Here is a 14,717-nt window from a genome sequence, read left to right as displayed (position 1 = left end):
ACCTCCAAGATCACTGAGTCCAACCTCTGACCTAACACTAACCATATCCCTAAGCTCTACATCTAAACGTCTTTCAAAGACCTCCAGGGATGGTGACTCCACCACTTCCCTGGGCAGCCTATTCCAGTGACTAACAACCCGTTCAGGAAAGAAGTTCTTCCTAATACCCAACCTAAACCTCCCCTGGTGCAACTTTAGCCCATTCCCCCTCGTCCTGTCACCAGGCACGTGGGAGAATAGACCAACCCCACCTCGCTACAGCCTCCCTTCAGGTACCTGTAGAGTGCAATAAGGTCGCCCCTGAGCCTCCTCTTCTCCAGGCTAAATAATCCCAGCTCCCTCAGCAGCTCCTCGTAAGACTTCTCCAGACCCCTCACACCCCTCACCAGCCTCATTGCCCTTCTGCGGACTTGCTTGAGCACCTCGACTCACTCGAGCACCTCCATGTCCTTCTCGTAGCGAGGGGCCCAAAACTGAACGCAGTACTCAAGGTGCAGCCTCACCAGAGTCGAGCACAGGGGGACAATCACTTCCCTAGCCTTGCTGGCCACACTGCTTCTTATGCATGCCAGGATGCTGTTGGCCTTCTTGGCCACCTGAGCATGATACTGGCTCAAAATTTGAGCTGTCTCCTTCGAGCCGGAATCGAACCAGCGACCTAAGGATTCCTGCAGGCAGCACCTCTACAGTCCTCCGCTCTACCAGCTGAGCTATCGAAGGGACCTGCCTGCTTCTTTGAGTGAATACATGTGCACTTCTTCGGGAGCACAGATTTTACTCATCACCACCACCATACTCTTCAATATTCAATTTCTAAAATGTGTGATGCCAGATAGCTCTGTTGGACTAACATCCAGAACACAAAGTGGTGCCCTGTGACCTATCACATTACAAAATAAAAATAAAAAAGAGCTACATAAAATCTATGCAATAGTCCTAGGGACACTTTTCATCTTAAAAAGGTAAGTTTTGAGGTGTGTCCATTACAGGTTGTCTTCAGAACCTGGATCAGACTATACAGACTTCCAATTCCAATTACTCTTGTCAACATTGAATAATGCATCACTGTGTAATCAATCCCAACTCAGGGGCCTTGGGGGACATGTGGTCTGTCATTAGACCAGGGATGCTCTGTGGAGAGGTGTAAGGACTTCCTGCCTTAATAAGAGTGGAGAGGTATACAAAGGAGACTGGTAACTTTTACACACCAGTCTAGCTCATTAAGTAAGTTATGCTTAGTCTAACAGTACACACTATAATAGCAAAAGACAGCAAAAATCAAAATAAATCAGACGATGGTAGCTAACCAAACATGGGTTATTAATGAGAGGGTACTGAACAAAGGGCAAATATAATTTCCAAATGCATGAGCAACTGAATTGCTGATAAGGGTAATAATAGAATATAACTACACAGAATTAGTAATGTGATTGTTTCTATAACATACCTGAGTGTTAAAGGGTTGGAAAACAGTTTGGAAAATTCTTACAAAAATATTTTTCCAGAAAATATATATTAGAAAGGAAAAGAGATTCAGAATTGCAATTCTTAGCATGCTTAATTTAATAAGAAGGCAGCAAAGAGTCACGATGATTAATCACTGAAACAGCTTATCAAGGAAAATGATAAAGTTTCCATCATTTGAAGTACTAATCAGTACTGGGCGTCTTTCACAGATTCATGCTATAGCTCAAACAGAAATGAAGGATTTGATGCTGGCAATGCCTATCAAGAGTTCTCTAACTTGTACTATGCAAATACTAAAATGAACATGAAGGACTGCTGTTGCTCCATAAAAAGCAAGAAGCAGCTCACAGAATCTGAACTCGTGACCAGGAAGTCCAGATTCTCTGCTCTCTCTCTCTCAAACTAAATACATCGTGATGGCAAATTTCCCATCCTCACAACACAGGAATCAGAGTAAAAGCTCAAGGGAGAGCCCTACAGCCTCTGTGAAAGCTTCAGAAAGCTACATCTTCCCTTGTTACACAGATCAGAAAAAACATCTGGTTCATATATACACATCCCATTTCCTGCCCTCAAACATATGCAGTAAAATTACTTACTTAATGGGAAGAGCAAGGATAAAGAAGCTTTTTTTGTGAAAACCAGTATTTGAGGACGGTACAAATACTGCACAGTGTATATACACAGTACTTTGAAAGCTACAATTTCAATGTTTTTTTCTGACTACAGTTACAGGTGCTAGCTGAGAACTGGGCAGTACCGTACCTATAAAACGCCACTAACTCATATCATGCTTCAACAGAAAACGTGACAGTTTTAGCCAGACTAATTAAGTCAATACATCTATTTGACAACTTACAGCTGCTGGCAATCTGCAGATGGAGGTGGATCACCAGCCTAGTATTTCCTCTTTCTGTTCCTAAGGATCCCTACGGCATCAGGGAAAATATTTTCCCCAAGAGATTCTATTAGGATGCTGTACAACCACGTGACATTTAAAAACGATGTTACACTGGAAGACTAATAGATGTGAGAAATATGTTTGCAATGGAAGGATGCTGTCTTGGTCCCACAGGAGGCTGCAAGAGTTTGTTTAAGCATCTCTGGTATATTCCTGCTATTTTGGTCAGTCACAAACACTTTCCAAAGAACTGCAATGTAATTAAAACAGAACTTTCGTACTGTGGTAGACTGCAACAATATTCTCTAAAATGAGAACATTCATGCCAATAGCAATCTATCTTGCTTGTTACTTTCTATTACTCTCATATTATGGAAGAATTTTCTGTTTCAGTATGAGTGTTTTTTTCCTTATTAGTCCAGCTTCTGCTTGATCTTACAGTTCTGCTCATTTGCTTGGCAATTTTAGTGATGCTAGAAATAAGCAAACACAGAAATTAGAATTCAGCACAAGTGTGAAAGATGTAGAAAGGAGGATCTGACACAAACAAGGAAAGAATTCTTAACTTTAAGACAAGTTTAAGAAAGCAAATGTGAAAATCCATCATATTAAGCTAGCATTGTGTGTCTCTGACGGAAAATGGCCTCCTCCCACATTCCAAAGTTCTGCTGTTATCCTGGTTTGACCCATATCTCAAAAACATTTTTGTTCCATATCCCAGTAACATTTTTGTCCCATATCCTTTTCATCATGTTTCTGCCTCAGAAACAACCCTTCCTTGGCCCTTCCCTTTAAATCAGTTCTCTTGGATTTAAAAAGTGTGTTGGGCAGACCACTGCACTTTCTTTGGGCTGCAATATGAATTCCATGCACCCTGCCTCTTCCCATCTTTGTTCCCATTGTTCTATGATCTCTTTTGACTGTATTAAAATGTGAGATAATTAATTTTGGGGACCTTTGGCAGAAGGCATTGTCCTCTTGGAAATTCAAAATCTTCTACTCAGCTGCCTTCTTAAGAGTACTTAGAAGAAATAACTTCAATTGTCAAATAACTCCAAGAGTTAATCCAGATTAATCTGCTTCTCCCGTGCTGGTATCCCTTCAGGATATCAGTTCTTACATGCCCCTCCCCAGATTCTGCTTTTCAAGGAACAATGGAACACGAAACCAAAGAGACCACAGCTGCAAGACTTGCAGACACAGACAGCAGGACAGAACTGGATGCACTTGGGTGCATCACACCAGCAGCAATTGAACTGCTAGAATCTTGGTGATTTAACTGGGGATAATACAAATCCCTGATGATGGTAAACAGCAGCAGCGAGCTAGAATCCGGGCCTCTGGTGTTACTCTCAGCAGATTAAAAGTTTGATGTTGGGAATCTCTACACAGCAAGTCATCAGCTGTTAGACACAGACATTGTCAAGTCAGCAATGGTTCCCATAACTGCTGAAGGATTTCAACAACCAGGTTTAATACGTGGTATGGTAAAAACACAGATGGTATCTGCAGGACCAATCTTTGTCAACACAAATGCAGACAAGTTGTACATCAACAAAAAAGATTTTATGAAAATGCAAGCTTTGATGAACTAAGTTCATGGATGCTGCTCTGGTGGAAGGAGAAATTATTGCTCCAACTTTTATACAAGTGCTAGATTTCCAAGATGAGTAAAACAGTGAATTTTATTTCCTCATCCCACTGTTGAAACATCAGTGTCTGTATTTTTTTCCCCCCAACACATTTTGATGTTTCTAAGCCAAATGTTAGCCCTATTTCTAAAGGCTCAGCTGAAGGATATAATCTCCTCATTTTGAACACTTCAGAAAAGTCATCATCAACAATTACAGCCTGGGGTGGCAGGTCTCTTTCACTAGACAGAACAGCCAAACTCAACCTCCTTATTTTATTCTTAGAATATGAGAGCTGCATCTGAACCCAAAACACATTCTGATTTTCCAAGTCTTTCTAAAGGTTAAAAAAAAAAAAAGAGTTCTTTTGATCATAATTATGGTTATGCAGCCAGTCATATTTTGAGAAAAAAACACTTTCTCCAGTTTCCTCCTTGTTATTCATTTCACTGCCCCTAGACAAATGCCTAACCTATTACAGTTATGATCATAATAAATGCTGGTTTCCTACACTCAGGATATTTTGAGGGGGAAATACTTGGTTTCAGAACTATATCATTAAATGTTCTCTAATTCAGTTTATAAGAAAAAGATTTTCTTGCATATCTAGGTCAACATCAAGACATGGTGCATGCTTTAGAAAATAGCTTAGAATATTTTCTGGCTTCTATGCAGACAAATGTCAACAGCTCTTTATGACCTTCAAAACATCCCTATAATACATGTAAGCCAGTGACAAAAAAATAGGAAAATGTCCAAATACTGTCCCATAAGAATTATTAAAAACAAACTACTTTACCAAGGTAGAGCCATTCTGAGAAGCGTGATGTCCAGTCTCTGAGCAGCAGATGGGAGGTTCAGGCACATGCGATTCGTTTCCTGAATTCAACAGAAAAAAAGTGTCTCCAAGAAAACAGTCATCACGCTGAGGGTGCAAAGTGCTTTTGGCAAAGGGGTTAGGGTGACAACACCACTCTTCAACTAAAGCACTCCAGTTTTCACTTGGTAGAGGAAGAACTCTGAGAAATTTCCTAAGAGGGAAGAAGAAAAGATATTTCAATATATTCTATTTTTTTTTATAAGACACTAACACCCGGGCTCCCTACAAGAAGGAAAGAAATAAGCATGGCATTTTCTTCAAAAGGTAGTGTGTGACTCTCCTTTCAGTCAAAGGTACCTTCTTTGGATGAATTCTGAGAAAGCAATGGCTGAGTGTTCCCTGCCAAGCTAGTGATGAAGCATTTCCCAAGGGTGAATCTCCAAAGATTATACAGCAGATCTTTGCATAAACCCCCAGATGGTAGAAAACAAACAGATCTACTCCGTCATGAAAAATATAACAATGGAGATTTTGCGATTATTTTTATTATTACTACTTATTAAGTTTCCTTGTACTAAATGTTCATATATATAAAAAAAAAAAAAAAAGAATGCTGCCACAGCAAGGGAGCATGTGCTTTGAAGCCACTCAAAGTCAGATACCAGACTTTGAAACAAAGCCAAATCTTGACAAAAATACCACAGAGCATATTCATTAAAAAAGAAAAAAGAATAAAATAATGCAAACTTTATTTAGATTCAGATTCAACTTTCAAAAGTCACACACCAGAAAACAAAACAAAACTTCCCCTCGTCTGAGATACAGACCAAGGAGTCTGCCACAAGTGATACCATGCTTTGCTTTCTTTACCAGTGTTTTCTTCCACTTACTTTCTTTGGTTACCCATATTGTCACAGAATTTTAAAAGCCAAGCTTTGGAACCACTGTTTTAAGCTGTAAAACACACCCTGAAAGCTAGAATACATGCATTTAATGACATATATAACTATAAATACATACATATAAATAAATATACTACTAATATATAATACATACATATAGATATATTTATATACACTATATAAATACAATCTTGGTCATTATGAGTCAGTGGTCAGTACTTTCCTGCCTACAGTTCTCATAACCATTCTCTGGTCCCACCACACACAATTTTATTAAGAGTGCAGAAGCACTGATGGATGCTGTCCACATATTTACATTTGCTTTAGTTTACATTTTATAGAAAACTATTGCACTAGGATAAAAACCTGCCTCTTTACCAAAATAATGGACAATATTTTTAACTGTCTGCACTCCTCCAACAATTTTCTAGATGCACTGTTAGCTGCAGTGCTGCGCTCTCTGCTGTTAGTTTCTTTGCTGTGATCTCTGCTGTTTTCTTCAAACATTTGCCTTTTGTTCCCATATTTCTTTTGCTGTTGCCCAAAACATATGCATTACATATAGTTGCTTGATTCCACTCTGAATTAAAAACTTGCAAACACCACTTCACTCATGTTGCTACTTTGCAAATAACCACAAAACCACAAGTTAGACACCATCTCTTTCTTGCAGCTCACAGACAATTCTTTTCTAAAGATGCCAGTTCTTCCCATTGTAGCTTATTGCACCTTTTGTATTCTTGGGTGGGTGAAAGCAAAACCTTTCATAAAAACTTCCTTCTTTATAGATCCTCGATCCATTCCAAACTGTGCTTGCCCCATCTGCAGATGAAAGTTGGAATAACTAGTCCTCTGGCCCAGCTTTAGCATTACCAGTAAGGTCAGCTCCTGGCCCTAATCACCACCTTCACTGACTGTAGTATTACATATTGTCTGAGATATCACGATTCTGCTCTGGTACAGCCTTTATTCTGCTCTAGGTCTAAAGACTGATTATTCTTCCCAGCTTTGTACAGTTAGTGCCAATGCCTGGACTCACAAAGAAAAAAGGTCTTCATTCCCGTGTACTGTTCTTTATATTACCACAGGAAAAAAAATAAAAAAATAAATAAAAAAGAGCTGGTATTATTCAGCAATACTTTTTCAAGTGTTACAGAAAAAAAAAAAATAGGAGATTACTTTAAGCTGCAAAGTAATACTGTCTAGTTTCTTTCCATTACCCTTTCTTTACCCTCAAAAGCTAGAGTACACCCCTTTGAAATCTCATGAAGACCCTGAGTTCTTGCCAAACAAAAGCAGGTACTCCAACTATCAGAAGTTCCTAACCAGGTTCCTCCTACCTCTAAGTTATATAGAAAATACAGAATTTCCAGTTTATTTACTCTTCCAACATTCCTAGGTTGGAAGCCATACTCTGGGTCACCACCTGGGTCCCCACATCGGGAAAATATAATTCTTGCATGAAATTAGCTTTCCAGGAAAAGCCAACAACAAAAGAAGAAGCCTGAAGTTTACTAGGTACTGACTCTCTGAGGGCTGGTAAGTAGAATGATAAAACCTGGCTAACACAGGGAGTCATCTCCCCAAGCTAACCCTTAACAACAGCTAAGTTTCTACTTTAAGATAGCCATACAGTCAGAGGGAAACAAAGAGACACTTTCTTCTTCTGAAAGGATCTAATACAGCCAAACTGAATCTCCCACTGGAGATTCAAAACGGAGATTCTCCCTCTGGGTAGCTTTGTCTCCAAACAGAGGAAGCCAAGGTAACCAACTTAATTAAAAAAAAAAAAAAAAAAAAAAAAGAAAGTTAGGCACTAATCTAAGACAGCTGCCATAAAGATGTCATTCTTAGGTAGGCTTCCATGCTAAGGTAAGGATTTGGCCAAAGAGATCCTTCTAAGACTAGATTAGAAAAAATACTTCCTAGCATCATCAATAACTGATACCCAAGCAGCCAGTAATATCATCCTTTCTATTAAAAAATTCAGAAGCTGAAAGTAAAACTGAAGCAAACTTAAACATATAACCCTTTTGATCAATCAGAGATGAAGAGAAAGAAAAAAAGATCCAACTGAATTTCTTTAAGAGCAGACATCTTCATTCATTAATTAGAACCTAATTAGACGAATTCCCCTGCAATCAGTTTTTCAATAGAATACTTATGAATAAAGATTCTTGGAGTCGGAACTAATGAAAACAGTTACTTCTTAGTAGTTAATTTATGAGAAATATTTTTCACAGCATTCAGCCTCTAAGAACTTTTATGTGGAGAACAACTTTTTGCTTGGACAGGTAACAACAGGACAAAGGGGAATGGTTTTAAACTAACATGGGGGAGATTTACATTAGAGTTTAGGAGGAAGTTCTTCACTCAGAGGGTGGTGAGGCCCTGGAACAGGTTGCCCAGAGAAGCTGTGGGTGCCCCATCCCTGGAGGTGCTCAAGGCCAGGCTGGATGGGGCTTTGGGCAACTTAGTCTAGTGGGAGGTGTCCCTGTCCACAGCAGGGGATTGGAATTAAGATGGTCTGTAAGGTCCATTCCAACCTAAGCCATTCTATGATTCCATGTTAGAAAGCCTTAAAGAATTATTTTATGTATGAACTACACAGCATAACTGTAGGGAGAGAAAGGAAAAAAAATAATCAAAAATTCTTTGCAGCTCTTAAGTCATGGAAAAAAAAAATCTGACCGCTTCCTCTAATATGAGGATAATGTGGAAGAAGCAGAGACCATAATCCTAACCTCTGATTCCCAGAAGGAAACAGATGAATCCACTGGATCTTAGAAAATGTGTAGAGAATCACAGAAAACTGAGCTGAAAGAACTCACCTAGTCCATTTCCTTGCCTCAAAGACGGATTGACATTTATTGACTATTCCAGAAGTATACCTTTAATCTAGTCTTTAAAATGATAGAAATTCCACTGGCTTCCTATGCAGTTTCTAACAGTAAAAAATAAGCTTTAGAGTATGCTTTTTTCATTTAAACCTAATTTCTTCTTGCACTTCAGTAAGTTCCCCCTCATGTGACATGCTGCCATTAGCATGGTCTTTGGACCACACAGACACCAACACACGAACTTTGTTTCTGAAAGTACTGTCTTTCTTTTGGAAGCATGGGAGCACTGGAATGGAAGGTGTTGGACAAATTGACAGCTCCAATCTTCTACACTTATCTCAGTCAATATTTTTAGTGATAACATTCAAGGGGTTCAGAGGTGCCCTGCAAGGAGAAACAGTTTATATGCAATGCATTAACATGCCTTGATTTTACCATTCTCAAAAATTCCCATTGTGTCACACTGTAGGATACAAAACTACAAGATGTAAATTCCTTGCATATGAATTTGGTGTGTTGATAGTCAGGAAATCACCCACTCAGGGATGGAAATATACAAGGTGCAAGATCTTTTGAAAGCAAATGTTACTGACTAGAAATCAGAAGTTTCTTTACCCTATAAATGTATCAAAGAGAGTTACTGCTAGACTTTCTGATGAGACATTTCATAAGAGAAAGCCAGGAAATCCTCATTCATTCGTGTTCACGCCAACCATAAATCCATATGTATGACAGGAAAGTAACAGAAGTTTACAGATTTACATTTGTATTACCATTTTGAGTATTAGGAGTGACACAGATCATAAAAGGCTGCAAGTGCGTCTCCAACAATTTGTACATATCCAGCTGCAGCTGTCAAAATTGTTCATCACAAGAGCCAGAAAACACAGCAGCTTTTTATTAAAATTCTCATTCACTCTGCAGACTTTGTAAGGAACAGAGATAAGGCCAAGTCACTCAGCTAAGAAACAGCTCCTGTACTCCCCAAATTCAGCATCCCTGAACTTAACTAATAGGAGGGAGCTGCTGATGGCAACCCCATTCTGACCAGCCACTTTATAACTACAGCCCACTGACTGAAGAGAATCTATAAGAGAATGAACAGAACTGAAAAAAAAAAAAAAAAAGCCCTAAAAGCACAGAGGAAGAAGTCTGTTTTCAAATTTTCAGTTTTACTCCCTTCAGCATTGCAGAGATGTCAGCTATTAAGACTATGGGTATTTTTACATCAATGAAAACTAACAATGTGTGTTCAACATTTCACCTGCAATGTCTCCATCTCAGAATGTTACTTTTTTTTCTTTTTTTTTTTCTTTTTTTTTTTTTTTTATGCACAGGGAAGTCCAGCCACAAAAGAAAATGTCTCACTTGAGGCAGGGGAGACAACCAAGAAAAGAATCGAGATTTCCCACCTGTCAGGGCCGATGCTCTTAGTAAGCTATTTCTACCTTCCAGCCAGAATGAAACAAGAAGTAAATGAATAGACGGTGAAAAACTGTTTCAGGTAATTTTGATTTTAGTCATCTGCAGCAGTGCTTCAGAAGTGTTCTCATCTATTAATTTCAAAATGAATATCTAACTCTGTAAGTACACCAAATAACATGAATACCAATCAGTATGGCACCTATTGCTATAAATACAAGACACTGCAGTACTTACCGTTCTTTTACTATGACATCACCACAGGACTGGCAGTAAAAGATGCAATTCTTCTGGGGTTTCAGGCTCTCCCTCAAATTATAAACAAGTTCTACAAATAGGAGAGGACACATTAATCTTCAAGGTTGTGTAAAGTTTTCACTCATAGATAAAAATCCTTCTGAATACCTCAAACTTAAACAAGAGGAGAATCTAAATAAGCAAAATGTTGACATTCTAAACACAACCTTATTCTTTTAACCTGTAGAAGCAATGAGATTTAGGAAAAACTTGCCACCTCTACCTCATGCTCCCTATTGTTAAATAGGGGCAGCAATATGCAAATAATTATTTTAATGGTGCATACCTTCTCAATTGGAGGAGATGAGATACAGGTATCAGTGCAGAGACTGTATAAATTAAAATTAAATCCTACTCTTTTGTAAGTAGAGTTTTGCTAGCAAGCACCTCTGTAACGTGATGGTACATGCCAACATATAACAAAAAATAGTTGGGGGGTTAAAAAAAAAAGAAGGCAGTAGTCTTAGATTTTCAGCCAGGTAAGATACACAGCCACTGCTGTGCTACCCAACGAACAGAGAGCGAGCAATACCCTCTGCAGGCCAGCAAACAGAAAACAGTTTCACAAAAGACATCTCAGACAGCTTTTCCAAATTAATATATATATATACACACATAGAAAAGCCTCCAGGTAAAATCAAATAACATTAGGTGGAAGAAAAAAAACAATCTATAAGCCTAGCTCCATGTATAAACAGGCTTTGCATTGCCCACTTTCTGAAATCAAAGAACTGAAAGTACCTTCTCAGCATAGGTGCTCAGTATTTAAGAAGCAGGTTGCAACCACAAGTGAAAGGTACTTAAAAAGATCCCTGAAATTCATAAGATACAGCCAGTTTTCCATACTAATTTAAAATTTTAAAGGCTAACCAAGGTTAGCCTTTATAATTAAGTGGTCAGTGCCAACTGTTGCACTATAGCTTGGATGAATTGCATTACTACATTTTTAGCTATTAAACATGAAATAGGAAAGGGGGAAAAATTTGTAGTGGAGGAAGGAGGGGGGTAAATGTTTGAAGTAGTGGGGGAAACAAAGTTTGAAGTGATGCGGGAAAGGACAGGGGAGGAAACTGAACACAGCACCCAAACTCCTGAGGAGTTATTCGGCAACAGCTTCCCTTTCATCATGCCACTTTTTGTGGCTTTGCTTTTTAAAGCTGACATGCTGAACGCTATCAGATGCTGAACCAAGAGCTGCTGTGTAAGTTGGAAACTGAACCCCAAAAAGGAGCCTTATAGAAAAAGCAGGTGCACACACATAAGGCATGCTTCAAACTCCGGCTAGCACCCTGTCCCCCCAAAGCCTGAAGGACAGCAGCGCTCCAGACCTCCCCGAGCCCCGTCTCTGAATGGCTGCTGCCCCCCAGACCCCCCCAAGCCCCAGCATCCCCCGAAAGAAGCCTCCACAGCTCCATCCCCATCCCCACCCGCAGCCTTACCCGCGCCGCCCGGCGCCGCCCGCAGCCGCAGCCGGAGGTGCAGGCCCTCGCCGGGAAGGCGCCGCAGGCCGCGGCAGGAGGCCGGGGCCAGGCTGACCCCTGGCGGCAGCTCCAGCGCCTCGCAGGCCCCGGCGCTCCGCAGCTCCAGCCGGGCCGGCGCCAGGCTGATGTCCGCCGGCAGGCTCCGCAGGCTGGCCTCGCTGCGGAGGGAAAGCACGGGAGTTACGGCGCCGGGGGGGAGGAACGGGCTTCCCGGCGGAGGGGGAGTAAAGAACCAGGAGAAATAAAGAAAGCACGGTGCTCAGGAAGCGTTTATTTGCGCGGCGGCTCAGGCTTTCCCCAGCTGCACAAGATGGGGTCTGTGAGCTCTTTCCCCGCACCCCCAGCCCAGCCACCCCAGCGCCGCCCCCGGCTCCTGCCCCGCCGGGGAGCCCCAGCCCCGGTGCGGGGCCGGCAGGCAGCGCCCCGCACTACCGGACGAGCAGCAAGGCGCTCTGCGTCCCCCGCCGGATCTCCAGCAGGAACGGCCCCGCCATGCCGCGGCCGCCCCCGAACCGCGCAGGAAGCGGCCGCTCGTCCGCCGGCTGCAGGCCGAGGCCGCCCGACACAGCGCCGCCTGCAGCCAGCAGAGCGAGCCGCCGGCCGCGGCCCCCCCGGACGGGTGGGGGCCCCGGGGGGCTGCCGCGTGTCCCCCGGCGGCAATCACGGCACAGCCGAGGTGGGAAGGGACCTCTGAAGGTCACCTAGTCCAACTCCCTGCCGAGCAGGGTCACCTAGAGCACACTGCGCAGGATGGCGTCCAGGCGGGGTCTGGGTATCTCCAGAGGAGGAGACTGCACAGCCTCCCTGGGCAGCCTGTCCCAGTGCCCCCTCGTACTCAGCCAGAACCTGCTGTGCTTCAGCTTGTGCCCACTGCCTCTCGTCCTGTCGCTGGGCACAACCAAAAAGAGACTGGCTGCATCCTCTCGATGCCCTCCCCTCAGATATATATATATATATAAGTCTTTTACAACGTTGTTAACTTTCTATGGAAAGCCCTAAAGCTTTTTGTGATTGTACTTATTTGAAAATATGGCCTGCAACACTTCATGCAGAAAGGCAGGTTTGCACTTGTTAATTCTGTAGTGATTTATTATCTAAAACATGATTACTTTGAAGTAAACCTAGTCCTTGGAGTTGGCAAAACCAAGCAGATTTCTTAGGAGAGCCTCAAGGAAGTGGTGTATGTTTAGATTTTGTGGGGAAAATAGGGCAGACAACCGTCGGCTAAACTCTCAGCCGAACATTTTTAATAATACACAAATTACATCAAGTATGATAAGATGCAGACTATACTCTCTGTGTTCTTATACTTTCTGGTTGTTCTGGGTGTGGTGTTTCTTGTTTGATGCTTTTTGTTTGTTTTGATTTTTTTTTTTTTTAAGAAAGAAAATATTCCATATGGCAGCTTTCATTTCCAACTGCATCACAAACCAACGCACATATTGCTGGTTAAATTGTTCTGAGCAAGCAGGTCGCATGTCAGACACCACTCAAACTCACCTCATGACATGAGAATCAGCTCCTAGTAAAAGGGACTCCTCTTAAGAGAGACTTCGGCTCGTACAGAGGCTTACACAAGACTACAAAGCTATAAATAATCTCAAGTATTTCTTGCAGGGTGTGAGCTTCATATATTCAAAATCGTCTGCCATGGGTTTCTCACTGTTTCTGCAGTGAAATAATTGTACAGAAATGAACATTAATGTCCAACAGCATGGGTGCACCTAGCCCAGTATTTTGACTCCAATATCGGCAAAAAGGAGATGCTATTTAGGAAGAGCTCCTTAGTGTAGCTATTGTATTAAGGGTGCTGGAAGGCACATCCCTGCCTATTTCCTTCTTGCTGTTGATAGGAATAATGCTGACTTTGTAAATCTTGATGAAATCTTTCCCCAGCCTTCTTTTCTGAGCCGTTCCAGCCTTTGTGGGGCAGTTCCAACCCTGTAGGGCAGCAGTTCCCTCCCTCCTGTGCCGTCCCTAACTACCATACAGCTTCTCAAGAACTGACACAGGAATCAATCTGAGCAGTGGCCATATAGACACCAAACACCTCCCTCTTTCTTGTTCTCCATGTCCTTCCTGACGATGTGCAATGTTCTGCTGGGCTTTGCTTGCTACTGCACATAAAGCTGATGCAACAATTTCACAAGACCGTTTTAAGATAGCTCCAGGTTGTAGCTGGCACTGGTAAAAGTTCAGCAAAAGGTAAGCTCAGAAAACTCCTCACCGCTCCCCAGCACAGCATGTGAAAGTATGTAGTTACCTCCTGGAAGTCCTGCCACCTCTGGCAAGACCACCACTTCTGAACATCTCCAGAAGCACCACCGAGTCCTAGTTAGGAATTAAGTCTCAGATGCATTTGTATGGCATTGTAACGAAAAACAAATGTCAATACGCACTGTTTTAATTGGAAATACAAGACTTGTAGTTATACTCAACATGTACTCAACCAAAACCAGTGGGAACTGTCAGCTTTCCAAACACTGAAACCTGAAATAGTTTAACGAGAAAGGGAAGAGTATCTCCTGTTTATTACCCCAGGCTTGGAGAACAAAACCTGCCTTGTTAGACTGCTGGCTGCCAGGATTTGTAACCTGCTACCTGGTGATCTATGTTGTGAGATTTTCCCCAGACTTGTTTTCAGACAAAGCCTGAAAGATTGATTAAGCTGCTTATGCAATACAGTTTGTGAGAAAAAACCTGCAGCCAACAACACAGGCTCAGGTGAGGGTCTCAGTGAAGTAGCATTTTTATTCGTGATTGTAATAGTGGGTGTCCTGTACGGAGCTCCCAGCAAAAGCCTATTGTGACCTTATATCCCCTATTACGCAGTGCTCAATTCCTTCCATTTCCTCACTGAGTACTGCCTGCTCACAAATTACTGGACACTTATTACTGTATTATATAGGTACAACCCGCGGCCGAGCGCCACTTCGTGTAGGGGCCCCCCCCGCCG

General features: G+C 41.9%; 1 protein-coding gene and 1 non-coding gene across 14 annotated transcripts in view; both read right to left on the bottom strand.

The window, feature by feature from the left end:
- The window catches only part of UBE3D (ubiquitin protein ligase E3D), an 83,983-nt gene extending 71,689 nt beyond the window's left edge, over nucleotides 1-12,294 (bottom strand). For 12 of the 13 annotated variants that reach the window (XM_035322470.1, XM_035322473.1, XM_035322467.1 and 9 more), the window contains exons 1-4: nucleotides 12,194-12,294; nucleotides 11,720-11,919; nucleotides 10,221-10,311; nucleotides 4,799-5,030 (exon numbers count right to left, since the gene is read on the bottom strand). In XM_035322470.1, coding sequence (XP_035178361.1) covers nucleotides 4,799-5,030; nucleotides 10,221-10,311; nucleotides 11,720-11,919; nucleotides 12,194-12,255 — 585 coding nt within the window. In that variant the 5' untranslated portion in view covers nucleotides 12,256-12,294. Of the gene's footprint in view, nucleotides 1-4,798; nucleotides 5,031-10,220; nucleotides 10,312-10,812; nucleotides 11,007-11,719; nucleotides 11,920-12,193 lie in introns of those variants that run through there. The other variant, XM_035322465.1, reaches the window with a different exon arrangement.
- TRNAY-GUA lies at nucleotides 631-720 on the bottom strand. The gene is given in 2 exon segments: nucleotides 631-666; nucleotides 684-720. It is a non-coding gene; the product is annotated as a tRNA-Tyr (tRNA).
- Nucleotides 12,295-14,717: the final 2,423 nt, after the last annotated feature.

This window comes from Oxyura jamaicensis, chromosome 3, assembly GCF_011077185.1.
Source record: "Oxyura jamaicensis isolate SHBP4307 breed ruddy duck chromosome 3, BPBGC_Ojam_1.0, whole genome shotgun sequence".
Classification (NCBI taxonomy): domain Eukaryota; kingdom Metazoa; phylum Chordata; class Aves; order Anseriformes; family Anatidae; genus Oxyura; species Oxyura jamaicensis.
Note: the sequence above shows the minus strand (reverse complement) of the source record. Positions and strands in the feature narration are given on the sequence as shown.